Genomic DNA, 17,818 nt, shown 5'->3' with positions numbered 1-17,818 from the left:
CGTAGGGATACTAGGCGCTAAGGATCGGAAGCTTTTTTAAAACGATTAAGAAATCCAAAGGTTGAGTACGCATAATATGTTTTTCATAATATTACACCACCTCCTGTTCTTAGCACCACCTCCTTTGAATTGGCTCCATGTCGTTCAAAATTGCAAAAATATCTAGTGGATCGATTAGAAGCGTTTGTTAATGCAGGAACTTGTATATCATAAAAGCTATGAAATGAGTAATTTTTTTTTATGAAACTTCCTCGTTTTACACGCAAAACATCGATTTGCCTTTATGAACTCCACCATGTCAAAACTTATAAAGGTCCTCATGTTTCAAAATGAGTTGTGATTGCATGTTTTTGAACATTTTAAGATAAATTAATCTTCGATGAATAGAACTAAATTGCACGATTGTCAATCTAAGGCGACTTGGTCAAGAATAGACAACTGTTCTCCGCTATAATATGTAACGTGGATAACATTTGAAATTAGCAGCATGCCTCTGAACGGTTTCGTTTGACCATGCTTTAAAGTGATGTTATGAGCATCTAACAGTATACAGATGTCTATCGCAACCGTTGTTTATTTTTGGTGTTTTCGCTTCAAGTGTACACTTATATTATGCAGCATCAACATACTTAAACAATATCCCGGAAAGAGAAAAATAATGCATTTGAATATCAACCGTACTTTCGTTTGACAACTGATCATGCAGGAACAATGTGACTCTAAATTTAGTTTAAGTGCAGATTCGTATAATAATATATATTTTTTATAAACAACTGGTAGCAAGATGAGTTGCAGATAATTGGTCAGTTACCACATTTTAACTAACTCTTTTGACCTGTTAATTCTTTTCAGCTCAATTCAACAGTGAAACATGTCTATAATATCACTTTACAATCATTGGCTGCTTCATCATTGAGCGTTTCGATGAAATATGTATCAATACTTTATGTTGTACGTAATAAAGCACAGCAGTGGCGTAGCTATATGTATGCCCGTTAGGCCCGGGACTACAACATATTCCCAACACTCGAAAAATTGCATGGCCCGATCAAAATCGAAAGCCAAGAGGGTTGGTGGTCAAATTCTTAAATCATTCATAATGTAGCCCAATAGTAACTTTTTACTATAACACCGTGCTTGCAGTTGAAAAACAATACTCTCACACCAGTCGACATGCGACACTTGCGCGATATTTCCTCGATATAGTGTCGAGTGTCATATCGTGCGTCGCGCGTCGTATCGTGCGTCGATCAAATATTGCGTGTCGACCTAGGGAATTTAGGTCGACAGGCGACATTTGCTCAATGTAGTGTCGAGTGTCATATCTCATGTCGCGCGTCGTATCGTGCGTCGCTCAAATGTCGAGTGTCGCGCTCGAAGGTCGACACACGACAATTGAAGTCGACATGCAAAGCGATACGCGACTTCACCGCGTCGCACGATATGCAATATTTGTTTCTAAAACCCAGCGCAATATGCGACACTTAAATCTTGATTGTCGCATGTCGACTTCAAATGTTGAGTGTCATATCGTGCGTCCCTTGAATGTCGTGAGTCGACCTCGAAGGTCGACACGCGACAATCATCTTGGCCCTATAAGGATTCCATAGAAACTCATCGTGCGCTGCTCTTTCGCAAATAACAGTTTGCTTATTTTCAATGCGGCGAAGAATGTATGCACCAATAAGGACCAGACTACCGATTGGTGGACACATTTCTAACAGCTGTTACAATTATCGTATTATGTTAAAGCTACTATTTCTATCAATGGAATTTTAGAAATAAAATAACACATTTCATAAAACTTGTAATTTAAACGCAATTGTATAGGATCTCTCAATGAGAAAATCAATATTCATCGACATTGGGAAGTCTTCGAAACAGAACTTACAAGTGAAATATTACATTTATACAAGTTTTCAGTTTAATTACTTCAGCAAGATGCGTATATTTTATGCAATTTATTACAGTATTCCGTTATTCTCAGTGTCGATTAAAGCGTATTCACTATTTGTTACAAATTAAATTATTAAACATGTAACTTGCACGAATATAAGAAGCAATACACAACAACTGTGTCTTGTATAATTGCCATCACAGTGCGCTTCGGCGAACGACCTTCGTTGAAGCCCCTAGGCATAAAAAATAATTCCATCCATTTTAATATGACATTATTTCTTATAAATGAAAACGGCTGTTATATCATTGAAAACAATTTCGTGAGTTATGAACATGTTCAATTATGTTTATGTTCGAAAGCACATTGTGAGAGAGAAAATTAAACTGTATGCTGGAATCAATACTTGCCAAATATGTATATGTCGACCCATCTCCGATCGACTGTTATGTATTTTGATCAGTACGATGTTCAAAACAGTCAATTTCTGCGTAGATGTTATTTTGTCACGTTTTTGAGGACCGTGGCTTTAAATGATATTGAAATTTAGAAACCGTGATAAACCCACTAAGATAAGAAAGCTAGTACAGCCAAATAAGAATAGTCGATGGATGTGAAAGGATTCATTAACATCATGACAACAATTACTTTTGCGTTGATTTTGTTTTCTGTAGTTCGATTAGAGGCCCAATCAACAGATGTGATCGATGACCGCGTTGAGAGGCTGGAAAAAGATTTGAAAGAGATAAGGGAGCAATTAAATGAAGAACGAACCGCAAGAAAAGAATTGGAAAGTCAACGTGCCGAAGGTTTCTTAATTTATAAATACATCATTAATGTACTGCATTTTACAAAACTCACGTCAAAAGTTAGTTCAAACGTAACCGTAGTATGTAGAGATGTTAACATTTTATTGAAAGTTCTTGATTACTTATTATTATTATATTCTTTGCTTCTCAGAAAAACGACGACACTTCCAATCCCGACAACTGGCAGAGGGCACGGAAATAGCATTCTTTGCGCATGTCCAAAACTCTATACCGCATCAAGGAGCCGGTCAGATAATACGGTTCGACCAAGTCATCACCAATGTCGACTCGACGAATTCCGCTGCTGGTTACAGTGCCGTCACTGGTGTTTTCACGGCGCCAGTGGATGGACTGTACGTGTTTTCAACGACATTGATGACGCATGAAGACCATACTTCACATTACATGATCTACAAAGAAAACGCGTCAGTATGCACACTGTTCGTAGATGGTTCAAACGGCCACCAATATGATTCCGCTTCGTGCAACGTAGTTCTTGTGTTAACCAAGGGGCAATCCGTGTCAGTTCGTCACTTTGAGACCATTGACCACGCTCTGGAGGGGGCCTACAATGGGGGACAGTCGACTTTCTCGGGATTTCTGCTCACGCAGCATTATCCTGCATCTCCGATTGTGGGATGAAATTATACTTAAAACTGAAGTGTTAATGTCAGTTACTTGAGTAATAAAAGATATAATTTGTATGCGTTTTAGTCTATTATACGCAAAACAAATGCACATCTTTTCTTCTTTTAGTTAATGTCGTGAAATAGACAATGAGATTGCCTATACATAGAATATTCGTTATTGTTGACGTAGCTTTAATACCATTCTAGATCTTGAAGACGTGTTTTGTACGATGAAGATTATGCCCCCACCCTCAGAGGGCGGGCGTGATAGAGATCTGACGCGTCCGTTGGATATTAGTTCCTAGGTTTGTTGGTTCATTTTTGTTAAACATTACCAAGTTTGTTTTACTTCATTATTCGAGTCTTTTGATGCAGTGTCAATATAATATCATGCAGGATATTTGTTTAGTATTTCCGACTGTTTGCGTTGAAAAATCTACACTTGGCAGCACACATTATACACTACGTGCTCATACATGTAACAGCAGAGGCCAACGTCCCTACCTGTACCAGAGGTTTTGGATCGACCGTAGACATATCTCATGCCTAATCCACATGCACATTGTGTGACCGTATGTGATTTAAGCTCTTTGGTATCATAATACAAGTGAAAGACGCAAACATTACACAATCATACTTTGTGATATGGCCTTTTACAACATAATTGAGCTTGAGTTAAAAGGTACATGGTATGTGTTTAATATGGTTGTACAATGGTTGACTAGATTTTGCTCACGCTATCAGTGTTTTGTCTTAATTTTAATTGCCATGCTAATAACGGATAAAATTTTGCTAGTATAATCATGCGGAAATATTCTGAATTGTTTTACTATACATCCATTATTTTAAAGTACCAAGATGGTTATTTGAAGAAAAATGTATCGCTATGGTATATACTTTAATTTTCTTATTTTACGACATATCATATAAGGAAAAGTAAAAAGTACCAGTTTATCATTTTTGTTTACGAAAAACAATACTTCTATGAAGAATGTTCCCTTTGAAGGGAGCTTAGTCTTCTGTCCGCTGATGAATGATCTATGATAAATAATGATTTATCTACGGGGCTGCCTGTGGTAAGTCTGCTTGTAAAATATGATACACAGCTAAACAAGTTAAACAACAAACTAGGACATACTATTCTGTATGAGGTAATTAATCCCCCCCCCCCCCCGCTGGTAGTGTTGTCTACGGGGCTGTCTGTGGTAAGTCTGCGTGTAAATGTGATACACAGCTAGTGTAACAACAAACTACGACAGATTATTCTGTATGACGAAGTTAATTTCCGTCATCGTATTGTTGATTTTAAACGTGTGGATATCTGTAGCTTATAATATTCTGATCTTGTTTGGGTTCCACTGTCAAATTATAAATAGTAGTTTAATGACAATTTAAATTTTAAAATACACAGTAATTGTTTATGTTTGTATGGATAGTTATATTTAAATAAAAACTCTTTGATTGTTGATCTATTGTATAACCACTATAACTTACGGTTTAAAGTTTTGAAGAATAGCTTATCATTTTAGAAGCAGAAAAACAGTGTAGTGAGAATGAAAGTAAAATCTTTCATGTCCAAGTGTTTGCTTAAGTTATTAATGCACAGGTTTGATACCATAATTATGAAGAACAAACAAGCCTGCGCTTTGCTATACCTTTCTTCGATATAAGTGCTTAAAAACCGATTAATGTTTTCAAGACGTATAACATCTATTCAACTAAAGGACTGGATGCGTTATAAAAAACACGTTTTTAGCAGAATGTCTAAAAGCCCTGAAGGAATGTCCATAGTGTCCATATTGTTGTCAAATTCTAGTGTTGAAAGATTAGTTAAAAATAAGATTTCATTTGGCGCATGTTATGTGAGAAGAATTCAATTGACGATGAATTTCGTTTGCGTACAACTATGGGGGCTGAACAAAATATTATGACATTCCCTAAACAATCCATATAAAAGAAAAGTTAAGTTAATACGTGAACATGAAAGTGCCATAGGTGCGTGGAAAGATTTATGTGTTCTTAACCCATTTATGCCTAGCGTCTAGAAAAAAGGCATTGGCAAACAGCGTAGACCCAGATGAGACGCCGCATGATCATCTGGGTCTGCGCTATTTGCTTAAAAGAATTTCTGTAAGAAATACTCCAAATATAGAAATAAATATACTACAGATCCCTAATTTTGGAAATAAATTGATCCAATTTAGAAGGATGGGAGAGTCAACAAGGCTTAAATGGGTTAATCAGGAATTCTTTGTTGTCTCTGTATGACTGCGTTAAACCATGTTTCAATGTGTTGTGTTAATATATAACTGTTTGAATAAGTAATAAGTTCATCTGCAATACAAGCGAATTTCTGTGACATATATTTCTGAGGCAAGAAATTCTATATAGTGGTATGTTTTTTAGTGAACCATGTGCATCTACAAGAAATCATTAACTCTGTTGCAAATGAGGACCACAGCTTTTCATAAAACTATTCAAGGCGAATATTTATCGGGACCTTAACACTCACTCCGTTTAACACGTTGTATGTGCAACATGTAAAATGAGAAGCTATATCAACAACGCAGAGTGAAACAATATAATTATTTTATTATTTTTGGAAGTTTATTTGTTGTGTTTTATCCAACAACTGGACAGTCGTCGCAGTCCCTTTGCAACAGAAACCCAGTGAATGTGGACTGTCCTCCATAAAAGGCTCCGTACAAGCCATGGTCCATGTGTTTCACGTACACACTATCTCCTCTAACTAGAGAAACGTTAATAGTTGACGATGCTGAATTCGCATTCACGTAGATAGTTGAAAGCGGAGTGTTGTTTTTATGCAAAGCTAAGTGCGTGACGTTTCAGTTAAGTGCCAATAATGTAACAAAGAAAACGTACAACCCGTTCAATGGGGCTGTAAAGACGCCAGTGGTGGCACTATAAGCCACTACAGAATGTGCTGAATCGAGCATGGTCAAAAGTTGATCGAACACGACTGTCTGTCCCTGCTCCAGATGTTCAACTGATGCACCAATCGTTGCAAAGAAAGCCACTGCGTCACCTTTGTATGAGCGCCTTCCAGGACCTGAGTATAAACAATGTGGTGTACACTGTCAGAACATCTATACAAATCACGGAATGAAACAACACGTCTGTAAACATCGCGGTAAGCGAGTCAACAACCCGCTAAGCTCACTTATAAAACGTTATTTTTATATTTTATGAAGTCATAATCTTCTTAAGATTCATTCCGACGTAAACAGAACATAGATTAAGCAAAAAACCAGTATACAAACCATGATTTAATCGAAAATTGCGTTCCTTTTCGAGCTCCTGTTCTTCTTCAACCTGTGCGAGTCTCTCCTTGATGGCTTTCATTTCGTCCGCGCAAACTACTTCCGGCAATAGGGCTTTGTCAACAGCGCCGTATGTCTCGGAGACAAAAACTATAAACCAAACAAGAAATATCTTTAAAAAATATATACGGCGTTGATTGTGGTTGGAGTTTATGAAAGGTAAAGAGTTCAGTGAATGAGATCAAGGATAGCGAATGTCTTTGTCTGTGCAGTTCTTAGCTTCATCACACACAGTACGGGATGTAACGCGGAGTTGTAGCGGCTTATTTTACATTATTACATATTGCTGGTCATAAACCTATAGATACAAAACAGAAAACCAAAAGAATATGGATGTGAAATTAAAACACATGAGTCAACCGGCCACACGCGATGTATCCGCACATATTTTAAATATTTTTACGCGCGTTCTTCGAATAAACCTATTTTAGTGGTTTGTCGGGCATTGCTATTTGATTCGATTATTAACAGTATCGAGAATCATCGCGCTCATGCTTAATCCATTAGTCAATATGGGGGAATAATTCTTGTTAAATTAATTAAAAATAATATTTATCATGGTATTGTTGAAAACACATTAAGAATCTATTATTGACATACCATAATTATATCGCTGGATATCTTCATTTAACATCTTTCTGGTCTAAAGAAAATTCCAGTTCACCTAGCTCATGCTAAAGCGTCTTTATTATGTAACGATTATTTTACTGGCCGCGAACTCCGGTCAGCACAAGGTAGTCGTGAAGACGCAACGATGACCTGTATATAAACTCTGACATTCACACACACTAACCGCGAACTAACCCTGATACCTCGCTTCCACTGCTCTTTATACTTTTACATGTTAACATGTTGACAGGAATATGGAAGTTAGTACTAAATATGAGAGCATAGCCTTTAAGTACAAACGTTCTCGCGCTGGCAATCCTCTGAAAATAAAAGGTGCACGCACAAACTGTATTGATGTCGAGATTGAGTGTAAAACTGTTCTATCTAGCCTTTTCATTAGAGATAAAATTGTTTCATGCTGAACACGCAGTATAACAGTGACGCGGACATGTTTCCAATGTTCTGGTCGTATGCTAAAATCAGCCTATGGGATAAATGAAGTGTATTCATTCTGACCTAGCCGCGGAAAATTTTATTTGAATGTTATTGGACAGCTACAAAGGTCAGGTAAGGTGAAAAGCTGGCGTATACAGCTACGCCGAAAAAAATGAAACTCATCTTGCGCTGATCTATTCGCAGCTGACAAAAATAGCCAAGACTATACTGAGAGATAAGGTCGATGATACCTATGTTTGAATACATGTGTAATGGCTGTCATGATTCACATGTCACATTAAATATGTTGATAACGTTGTGGGAGAGGGAGTGATATATATTTATAGATGTGTGTTTGTATGTGTAAACCAAATGAGGTGAAACGAAGTAATACAAAAAGAATCCACAACGACATGAAGATCACGAAATATATATCATTGTATGTAGTTCAACAAAATCGTTATTTTTACCAAAGTTGTAAAATCAAATAAATACAAGAATACTTCCTCATGTCAATAACGAATATATTTATGTATTTATATTTATTTGTATTTCATAAATTGTTCACATATCGATTCGTGAGGGAGCCGTGTTTCAATGTGCAACATGAGTATATGTTCACATTAAGCCATAAGCAAGTCTGCCTTAAAAATCGTTCTTTTTAACGCATTACTGCAAGTGATCTTCGTGACATTTCCGTATCGTTTAATCGAACCTTAAAAGAATAAAAAACAATTGCTGGTCTATCGTAAAATGATATACTTAAGCGAAAACGATACACAAACTAAAGCCATGTTTCCCACTACTGAGTTTGTGTTCATATTGAAGTACTCTACCTCTGTGACGGTGTGATACGCCTCCATATTTGTTTCGGACCGAGAAAACTAACAGAAAATTAAATATTGACAGTAACGCTTTTCACGTTTGAGTAAATTGACGAAATTGAAAAAAAAATGTTTTAGATTCGCAAATTTTCGTTTAAGTTTTGATAATTGTAAGGAACCAGTAATACTGAACATTTACCATGCTCTAAAATAGCCATTATATGTATCTTTCGACGATTTAAAAACCCGAAAATTATAAAGCGTTGCAACGCGATACGAAATAATAATTTGAAGAGGTCTGTTGTTGTCGTTATATTTGTGAAACTACGAGGATTGCTTTTATAAAGTGTAAAATACATCTGGCAATGTATACAGAAGGAAGGCCGAATGGTCTAAGTCGCAGACTTTTCACTACAGGACTTCAGCGGTCAGTGGTTCGAGCCCTTCTGCAGGTTACCTTTTTTTCTTTTTTTTAATTTTATTCTTTTTTTTTTACTGGAGCTTTTCATATCCAATGTTTAAATTTATCAATATAAAACATTTAATAACAAACTTTAAAACATGCCAAAATCTGTGAAAATGTCCCTTTAATCCGATTCCATGTTTAACAATTTATTTCATAAGCGAGAATTGTCTCCTTTTGTTTACATTTAGCTTAGATTAGTAATCTGATGTTAATATCCGCTTAATGAAGTGGCCTTATCCATTACTCACATACGTATATGATATTTGAGTATTAAGTTTTGTATCCAGTCGGAGCACTTAGTTAATTTAAGTATCCAGCGTATTATTATTGATCGATATTATAAGAGTTTCATTCCGCCATGTGTTTGCTTAGGCCGATTTGGGGCTGGTATCGTTCGTCGGTGCATGGCCGTTTTTTGGCCGGTAGCCGTTTTCTGGTAAGCCCTTGACCGTTTTCGGGTCGGTAGCGTTTGGTCAAATTTCGGACACTTTTCGAACGTGCCGTGGATTCTCGATTCAGACTTGTTTTCTTATCGGAGAGAATCAAGAAAGTCAGCTCGCTCCAGAAAAAATGTAAATCACTAATCCATACTTAAAATTATTCCGAACAGTAGGTAAAGAAAACGCGATCATACTTGCAATTTATTGCAAATTTTCACAGAATATGTCTGTCAACTCATCACGGAACTGTACAGTATTTTGCGACGAAGTATTTTAACTACATGTACATTCGAGACGTATTACTGTGTACGCTTTGTAAACGTAAGCGCTGTTAGGAGTGAGCTGATGACATTTTAAAATATTTGCTAATGTACAGAATAGAATAATGTCTATACATTTGGAGTCATGGCTGATTCTGTTTTACACAATTTAACACACGCTACCCGTGTCAAGAGCTAGACCCCAACAATTTGATGTATTTTTTTCGATGTAAACGTATGCATTCTTTTTATGACGCACTATAAAACTTCGCATTCTTTAAAGTCATGGTAAGAAAGCATAGAAAGAAAAAAAAATACATTGTCTTCAGTTTAAGATCGAATTATCATTCAATTGTTGGTAAACAAAATTCGCGGCTCCGTAAAACTGAAAATTTGTTGTATGAAATACAATCTTACAAAGGAATCCAAAACGTCGAATACTCACGTGCGCCTTGTCGTTACAATATGATTATCATTTTGAATACGTTATGACAACATTTGGATAACAAGAGCTGTCAGAAGACAGCGCGCTCGACTTTTCGAGTGCTTGACAGTATAACGTAAGCCATCATGGAGATATTGCTCATATTCAATAATTTCAAGGTAATATAGTCATATTCTAACTGGAAGAGGACCATAATTGAAACATATTGATCGCTTATGTTTTAAAGAAGTGGTACATTATAGACGATTCTGAGTTCAGGTATATTTTCCACAATATATTGAACATCTGTAAAGACATAAAACAAACTAATAAGATTATATTTCAAGTTTGATAGCACTAGCATGGGTGGGATGGTTGGATGGTCTTTCAAAAATAAAATAATAAAAATAAATATTTGTGGTTTTGTTACCATGTTTCAAAAACATAATCTTTTGTGTGGGGGGGGGGGGAGGTGGAGAGAGGGAATAGTGTGGGAGGGGGTCATTTATTAGATGTTATTTCAAAAATAAGAAAAAAAGGGAAAATAATTATTTATTTTTTTTTGGGGGGGGGGGTGGGGGAGATTCTGAGGTGGTGCGTTGGGGATGGTATGGGTGGAGTCCATTGTGGTATGTCAGGCAAGTGTTGTTTTGTCAAAGTATGAATCAAATATGATCCTAAATAAAGAAGTTATGGCAATTAAAGCAAAATGTATTTATTTGACCTTGAGATTCAAGGTCTTTCAAAGGTCAAATTCAACTTGCCAGGTACAGTACCCCCATGATAGTAAGAAAGTATTTGAAGTTTTAAAGCAATAACTTTGATACTTTAGAAGTAAAGTGCATCTAAACACAAACTTTAACAAAATATTCAAAGTTACTAAGTCAAAAAAGGGCCATAATTCCGTCAAAATGCATCAAAACACAAGCTTTAACAAAATATTCAAAGTTACTAAGTAAAAAAAGGGCCATAATTCCGTCAAAATGCAACTTGTCCTGTACAGTCCCCTTATGATAGTAAGGGAGTGTTCCAAGTCTGACAGCAATAGCTATGATACTTTAGGAGTAAAATGGACCAAAACACATAACCAAATTTTCAATTTTCAAAGTATAAAAGGCGCCATAATTTTGTCAAAATGCCAGTCAGAGTTACATAACTTTGCCTGCACAGTCACCTAATGATAGTTAGTAAGTGTTGCAAGTATGAAAGCAATAGCTTTGATTCTTTAGGAATAAACTGGACCTAAACACAAAACTTAACCAAATTTTCAATTTTCTAAGTATAAAAAGGCGCATAACTCTAAAAATAATGCTGACAGAGTTATGCACCTTGACCTACACAATTGTCTTGTTGTCATGTCATAAAGAAGTATACAAAGTTTGAGTTAATTACCTTTGATAGTATTAAAGTTATTTGACTTTATAAAAACTTTAACCAACACCGACGCCGGGGCGAGAAGTATAGCTCTCATTTTTCTCCGAAAAGTCGAGATAAAAAGGAAATCAATTATCTGAATCCTTATACCAAGGCGTGCAATGTTTACGATGGTATTTGACCGTGGAAGATTCAGCGAGTTGTGTTGCACCAAACACTAAAATTGCAGCTGTGACTGTGTATGCGACAAATACATGAGTTCAATGTCATTTGAACGTTGTCCATTTTATTATCGGTGTAAATAGACGATACTTTGGAAATATTTAGATTTAAGAAATAAATAAATAAAGCGACAACTCACGAGGACGTTAAAAACAATAAAACATAAATTCAGTTAAATCGATTTGAACAATCGACTAATTATTTCTTGTACAGACATGAACGCATAAATGGCAATTATAACTGACTTCTTTTGCGACAAACGCAAAACACAGATGCGTGTACATATTTAAATATATTTTAATGTTCGGACACATACACAAAAAGTGAAGTTAGACTGTAAGTTAAACACATTCTCAATTTAACACGGTTCACGAAACCAAGTCCATAGAATATTATTATAATATAATCATTGATCATTTGGGTTCTCTGCTATTTCAAAGCGCAACCACATATCCTTCGAAGGGAAGAAACTCTCGGTAATACACTTAAAATTCTCGCAGGTGAAGACGACGTTCTTGCTCCTCAACCGGATGCTATGGCGACACATTTTCGGATATACTCGCGCTTCTCCGCTGCGTCCAACATGAATCTCGCGACATCTCGTCGACAGCACACAAACCGTTTCCCTGGTGACCGAATGCTCTGACTCACCTCGGCAAGCACAGGCTTCCCTGGAATTAACATAAGACTTGTTATGGGAAAACTAAGCTTACTGCATATGCGTAAAGTGTCGTCCCATATTATGATATTAGCCTTTGGAGCAGCACAGGCCAATCAGGAACGACAATTTACACCTAGACTGGGTATTCGCTAAGAAGAGACTTCCTTTAAACGAAAAGTTCCAACAAAGCGGCAAGTATTTGCCTTGATTAGCCAGTGCGCACTGCACACGCTAATCTGGGATGTTACATGTACTTAACGTACATGCATTAAGGCCAGTTTAACTAGAACGCGGCTCATATAATAAGACACATAGGTCGCAATTAGTAGCTAAAATTCATAACATTGTTTTAGTTACGTAGCGTTGCAGCGTGTTTTGACAGTGCTAATTTTCACCTTGGAAGAAGTACGTCTTTGTAAGTAGAATATCGCTACATGTATAACGCAACAGAGGAGTTACTGAATTGTTTTAATTAAAATAAATCATTTGAGGCTTTATTAAAATGAAACAGAAATGCATATAAGTCTGTCTACATATTTTCACGCGACAAAACACGAAAGATAATGAAGCTCCATCAAATCTCACATACGTTAATATGTATCACCCAAAGCAAGTAATTGTGTCCCATAGTATTATCCGTTTATCTGCGTTTATTTGCGGTCTTATGAACATTTCTATACACACGTGATTACGCTACTCGTGAAAATATATTTTATAACAACTCCTAAAGAAAATGATAAAATATCATGATATTATACTACAGTCAACAATTAGCCTCTTATTGCCTCTATTCATACCTGACGTGTCAGTGTCGACCAGTTGGGGGGGCCGAACGGACGTGTACGCAATGTCGGCACACTCCTGATCAAGATAGTCCTCCATCTGACCCATGTTGTGAAGGGATTGACCCAGGAACAGCGGCTTCAGTACCCAGTTGATGATAAATGGGTCGCTTCTGTCGTCTGTAATGAGCATTCGGTGTGCTTAACATGAGTGATTATCATCGTTGCTTGTGTGTTTGTTTAGATTGTATGTAGCTAAAAATCGATGTTTACAGTATATCTTTGATATCACGGCCAATATAGGCGGTTTATTTGAACTATTTATAAATATCATAAATACTAGTAGTAACTCGTAACTGACCATACCTCTATACGAGTTGTGGGGAGAATTCGGTATTAACAATTTCTTTATCACTCATCACGCTAGTAAAGTGGCAGGATGACATTCAAGCTCAATGACCTCAATTTTATCTCAAAACAAGTATAGGACCCGTAGTATACAACTCGTTGTAGAGTGGACTTGAATGAATCTATCGTCACCATGAACGCATATAGACCTAATCAATACAGTCTCCGTGGCGTATTGGATCTATTGCCCGTCTTGCGACCGGAAAGTAATGGGTTCGGTCCCCACTGTGATTGCATTCCTTATATCCTCCCCAAAGACCCCAAGTACTAGTTCTAACCAGGCAACCAGGTAACTGACTCGAGATCGTTTCAAGCCTTTGGCTTATCATGCAATATTAAAATTAATAGGATTAAACTTTGCAGACAATGATCAGTATGTAATTACTACGCACATTTCGTATACCATGACGCCATGAACACAAGTCGCGAGACCTTTGCCTTGCGCATTGCCTCTACGATGGGTTTGGCGGTGTCGGTGTAGAATGTGATCGTCCATATGCTGAACCAGCTGGGACTGGTCCCGAGACAGGAGAGAACCGCGTCCTGGCCCTCAAAGTGTGGCGCCATCTCGTCAGCGTCGTACATGTTCGCCGTCACCACCTGGAGGAATACTGTACATAAGAAGTGACGCTCGAATGAAGTCACGAGTGCATTTGGTCGCGTCTTATTAAAGAGTTTCGGGGGATGTCACGAATCGCGTCCTGTCTGACAATGTCACTTTGTGTGACGTCATATCGTCGGCATCGAAAATATTGCCTTTCAAAACTTTTGGTATACAACAATACACATAAGCAATGGCGTATCAAAGAAGCTCAGGGGAAGGCATCAGCGCACTTGCTCGCGTCCTTAACCTTAAACGGATGTGTCATAACGTCGGCGTCTGCGCATAATCAGGGTGCAGAAACAACGGCGTTTTCAGGGGCTTACACACGAGCTGGACAGTATGAAAACACACCGTTATGAACTTTATTCTCGCAAATATCTCAAGTTATTTAAATTATTTTGCAAACCACAAAGTCACTTGATCCTGCACCCTGATAATCTAGTTTAAAGGAACATTAATGTGATTGTTGTGTATTGTTTAACCATGCAAAGAGTCCCAATAAAGCATGTGTTTTTTAGAAATGATATTCATGATTGAGAATAACATTATGAAAATTTAAATTATATTTTCACATTTACTATACATCCTTCTACGGTACGTTAACGACAATAATTTGCAAGAAGTTGGTTTCTGCAGGATTTCGCAACAGGTACTGTAGTACTGACAGAGCGAATAGTAAGACCGTGTTTGGTATGAATTGAGTTTAAAACCACTTACTTTAAGACGTTCGTGTTTCTCTGTCAACTTCTCGGGGTTTCGAACCAGCGCGGTGATAACGTGACCCCTCGCAAGAGCCTCCTTCACAACCTGTAGACCCGAAGGTCCTGTGGCCCCTAATAACGCGATCTTCATTGTAAGTGTCCCTTTAATTGAACTGCGTCTTCCTCAAACGCAATGCAGTTTTAATTGAAGTGTAGATGTATGCAGCTTAATGTATAACGGTGTTGATTCCAGATTCTGATTTACTGTATCTCTTCTACTTTTAAATCGTATGCAAAACAAACGTCAAGACGTGTGCTTATTCGCGTAATTAGATTCGACCACACTGTATACGTTGTGTACAATGTTTTGAACCCAGTGTTTACATACCGTTTGGCGATGACATTTACCGCTTGGTGCAGCTTTATTTTAAACCCCGGAAATTACACACCGTCTTGTTTATTTATTTCACACAACACACAAGTAATATTGAATTTCTCGTCTAAACTCTTTCGTAGTTAAAACCAGTAGCGAATTTAAACCTCCCCACGTTTAACACGACTTTATCAATCAGAACAGCGCTGGACTATCCTAATATTATATAAGTGTGAAAATATCACAGTCCGCTCCTTCCAGATAAACTTAATAACAAATTGATTTGTTTCACGTGTACATACATCCAGTAAGCAACGTTAAGGTCGTCCCAAGGTCACGAACGAGATGATGTTCAAGCGAAGTAACCACTGTTTAATCGTGCCGATAAACTCATTGGATTTGTCTCCCTTAACTTTTAAACAAATTTGTTTTTCGTGTCAATTGATATAAATATATTTTATTGATTGGAAATTTTACTAAAATTTTCGTTGACTGATGTTCATTTTGCTAATATGTTTCTCCACAAGCACTATTCAGCAAAAAACGTAATATTCAAGTAAACTAATTATTTTCTTTTCGTTTTGATTCAGATGGACATATTCATTTTTTCATGTTGTGCAACCTGCTGGTCGAATACCGGGGTCTTTTCAATTAATATGTCAAGTTGTTGAAATCACACAGGAAAAGCGAAAAGTTATTAACACGATATAAGTATCTAAACGTATATTCAAATTATCAAGGAAAAGCGTTACACAAGCGTTATTATTGTTCATTTTTTATGGTTAATATCTATTAATTAAGCAGTAATGTTAACATTTTTCTCAGTCACGAGTGTTATTTCCTTTGTTTTAGCACAGCGTATACATTTTTTATATATTTAAAAGGTCATATTTAAAACTATGAACGAAAGCTTAACTTTTAGATAATTATCTGTTTAATTGCAATCATGACAGCATACAGAGATTTTTTAGAACAAACGTTAGAAACGCTCCATTTACTGGTTTATGACCAACAACGGACTTTACACTAGAAAGTGAAATACCGAGCTTGAAATATAATGCCAAATAGCGACGAACCGAAGTCAAGTCTATTGTTTAACGTTTGCATTGTTTTAAGCGAGCCCCCTTTACCAAAATCTGTATTATTTCTATGCGGAATTCTCTTTCATATATCATATCACATTTCAAAGATCAAAATTGTGGTAAGTGTACGTTTGAGTTGTACTGATATTTTTCTCGTCATAGAGATCGGTTTGCATTGTTATTGGAACATTACCGTAATCGAATCTTTTCAATATAACACATTCCTTAACCAAGATATACCTTAACTAAGATTATAATTTTTGGAACATCTTGATTGAAAAAAAATGTGTCAGAGAATATACTGAATCGTTGGAATACATTAATACATTCTTTATTAAAAGTTCCACGCATGCGCGAGGGTAAACGCATTTTGGTTTCTATGGAAATTACACAAGACGCTTTATGTCTGCCGTGGGGGTTGATTCACAGCCTCTAGTCCCGCTACAGAAAGTTCGAGCCTTCACCAAACGGAAATCTAACCTGCAGATTGGTATGTTTAATATCACGTGAAGTTTGAATTACCTGTGAACGTAAGTTGATTATTGTAAACATATTAGATTTGTTTTGAAATGAAGTAACGGTTACAATAGAAATTGAAATAATCATTCTGCTTGAACTATTTATTTTTATCGATTTTTTTACATTAAACGTTTCACGATATATTCTTGTTACAAATGATCTCAATTGCTTGGCTTAACGTGGAGTAATAAGGAATACATATGTTCACTTTTGAGTCGCGTTTTACGTTTGTTACGTTCATTCGATGAGGTTTAGTCAAATACATGCTTAATAAACCACATCATAAAGGTTAACTGAAGTCGTTATTTTCAGACATTGACATCGAGAAAAACCGGAAAAACAAAGGACACGGCCTATTCGGTAGAAGCTTTATACGTATTTCCGGTATTTCCGGTGAGCTAGGCAGCAGATGCGTGGTTACAGACAGGACCATCCAAATCGCATTTCCTGACGACTCGGCAATCCATACTCTTAACCTAATCTACAACAACGAGGGGCAACCAAATATCCCGGAGGTCCATCGTGACGGCGTTTATCGTCTGCTCACAAATCAGCGCCATGATTTGGTGCATGTAGCCCCCATAGATTTAACGGAAGCGCCCGAAATACTCAAGGACATAAAAGACGGACAATTTGATCTCGTTGCCTCAGCAAAGTCAAAAGATATAGCACGAAATTCCCTAAAATTTGACGACAGGCGCACTGAAAGTCTTACGCTTTCATCAACCACTGATTTCCCACCGAAACCCGAACTCCAACTGCTGCGAATATGGCGGACTGGTGAATTTTATACGTTTAATCACCAGACCGGCCAAGTTAACAAACTACAGGAGAAAAACGCCGGGCGGTTCGGAACGCTCACGAAGGCCGTCGAGAAGTTTCGAGTGCTTCCGGGCATCGAAACGTGGAACTTCAACCTCGACGATACTGCGACGTTTTACAAGAAGTATCTCATACA

At 37.0% G+C, this 17,818-nt stretch overlaps 4 protein-coding genes across 4 annotated transcripts in view; 2 read left to right on the top strand and 2 right to left on the bottom strand.

The window, feature by feature from the left end:
- Window positions 1–2,476: 2,476 nt before the first annotated feature.
- LOC127836068 (complement C1q-like protein 4) lies at window positions 2,477–3,408 on the top strand. Its single transcript, XM_052362491.1, has 2 exons — window positions 2,477–2,706; window positions 2,858–3,408. Exons 1-2 carry the CDS (start codon window positions 2,505–2,507, stop codon window positions 3,346–3,348), a joined length of 693 nt encoding a protein of 230 aa, XP_052218451.1. The 5' UTR covers window positions 2,477–2,504; the 3' UTR covers window positions 3,349–3,408.
- Window positions 3,409–5,907: 2,499 nt separating this feature from the next.
- Window positions 5,908–7,487, bottom strand: LOC127836073 (uncharacterized). The gene is made up of 3 exons (XM_052362498.1): window positions 7,277–7,487; window positions 6,617–6,766; window positions 5,908–6,405 (listed from the first exon to the last, which is right to left on the bottom strand). The coding sequence occupies exons 1-3, from the start codon at window positions 7,308–7,310 to the stop codon at window positions 6,182–6,184; spliced, it is 408 nt and encodes a 135-aa protein (XP_052218458.1). The 5' UTR covers window positions 7,311–7,487; the 3' UTR covers window positions 5,908–6,181.
- A 4,410-nt stretch (window positions 7,488–11,897) lies between these two features.
- On the bottom strand, window positions 11,898–15,598 carry LOC127836069 (flavin reductase (NADPH)-like). The gene is made up of 4 exons (XM_052362492.1): window positions 14,903–15,598; window positions 13,974–14,181; window positions 13,189–13,353; window positions 11,898–12,401 (listed from the first exon to the last, which is right to left on the bottom strand). Exons 1-4 carry the CDS (start codon window positions 15,035–15,037, stop codon window positions 12,253–12,255), a joined length of 657 nt encoding a protein of 218 aa, XP_052218452.1. The 5' UTR covers window positions 15,038–15,598; the 3' UTR covers window positions 11,898–12,252.
- Window positions 15,599–16,688: 1,090 nt separating this feature from the next.
- LOC127835513 (uncharacterized) overlaps window positions 16,689–17,818 on the top strand; it is a 7,626-nt gene continuing 6,496 nt past the window's right edge. Inside the window, exons 1-2 of the mRNA XM_052361952.1 lie at window positions 16,689–16,831; window positions 17,173–17,818. The exon at window positions 17,173–17,818 is cut by the window's right edge and continues 184 nt beyond it. Coding sequence (XP_052217912.1) covers window positions 16,744–16,831; window positions 17,173–17,818 — 734 coding nt within the window. The 5' untranslated portion in view covers window positions 16,689–16,743. The remainder of the gene's footprint in view (window positions 16,832–17,172) is intronic.

This window comes from Dreissena polymorpha, chromosome 6, assembly GCF_020536995.1.
Source record: "Dreissena polymorpha isolate Duluth1 chromosome 6, UMN_Dpol_1.0, whole genome shotgun sequence".
NCBI lineage: Eukaryota > Metazoa > Mollusca > Bivalvia > Myida > Dreissenidae > Dreissena > Dreissena polymorpha.
Note: the sequence above shows the minus strand (reverse complement) of the source record. Positions and strands in the feature narration are given on the sequence as shown.

Bases quoted from the DNA above. Each gene is read 5' to 3' on its own strand.
- LOC127836068 (XM_052362491.1), top strand. From the start codon at position 2,505: ATGGATGTGAAAGGATTCATTAACATCATGACAACAATTACTTTTGCG. The intron at 2,707-2,857 runs GTTTCTTAATTT...TTTGCTTCTCAG, and splicing joins GGAAAGTCAACGTGCCGAAG to AAAAACGACGACACTTCCAA.
- LOC127836073 (XM_052362498.1), bottom strand. From the start codon at position 7,310: ATGTTAAATGAAGATATCCAGCGATATAATTATG. The intron at 6,767-7,276 runs GTATGTCAATAA...TTTGGTTTATAG, and splicing joins TATCCAGCGATATAATTATG to TTTTTGTCTCCGAGACATAC. The intron at 6,406-6,616 runs GTTTGTATACTG...GTTTATACTCAG, and splicing joins CAATTTTCGATTAAATCATG to GTCCTGGAAGGCGCTCATAC.
- LOC127836069 (XM_052362492.1), bottom strand. From the start codon at position 15,037: ATGAAGATCGCGTTATTAGGGGCCACAGGACCTTCGGGTCTACAGGTT. The intron at 14,182-14,902 runs GTAAGTGGTTTT...GTATTCCTCCAG, and splicing joins AGAAACACGAACGTCTTAAA to GTGGTGACGGCGAACATGTA. The intron at 12,402-13,188 runs GTATGAATAGAG...TGTTAATTCCAG, and splicing joins GGTCGACACTGACACGTCAG to GGAAGCCTGTGCTTGCCGAG.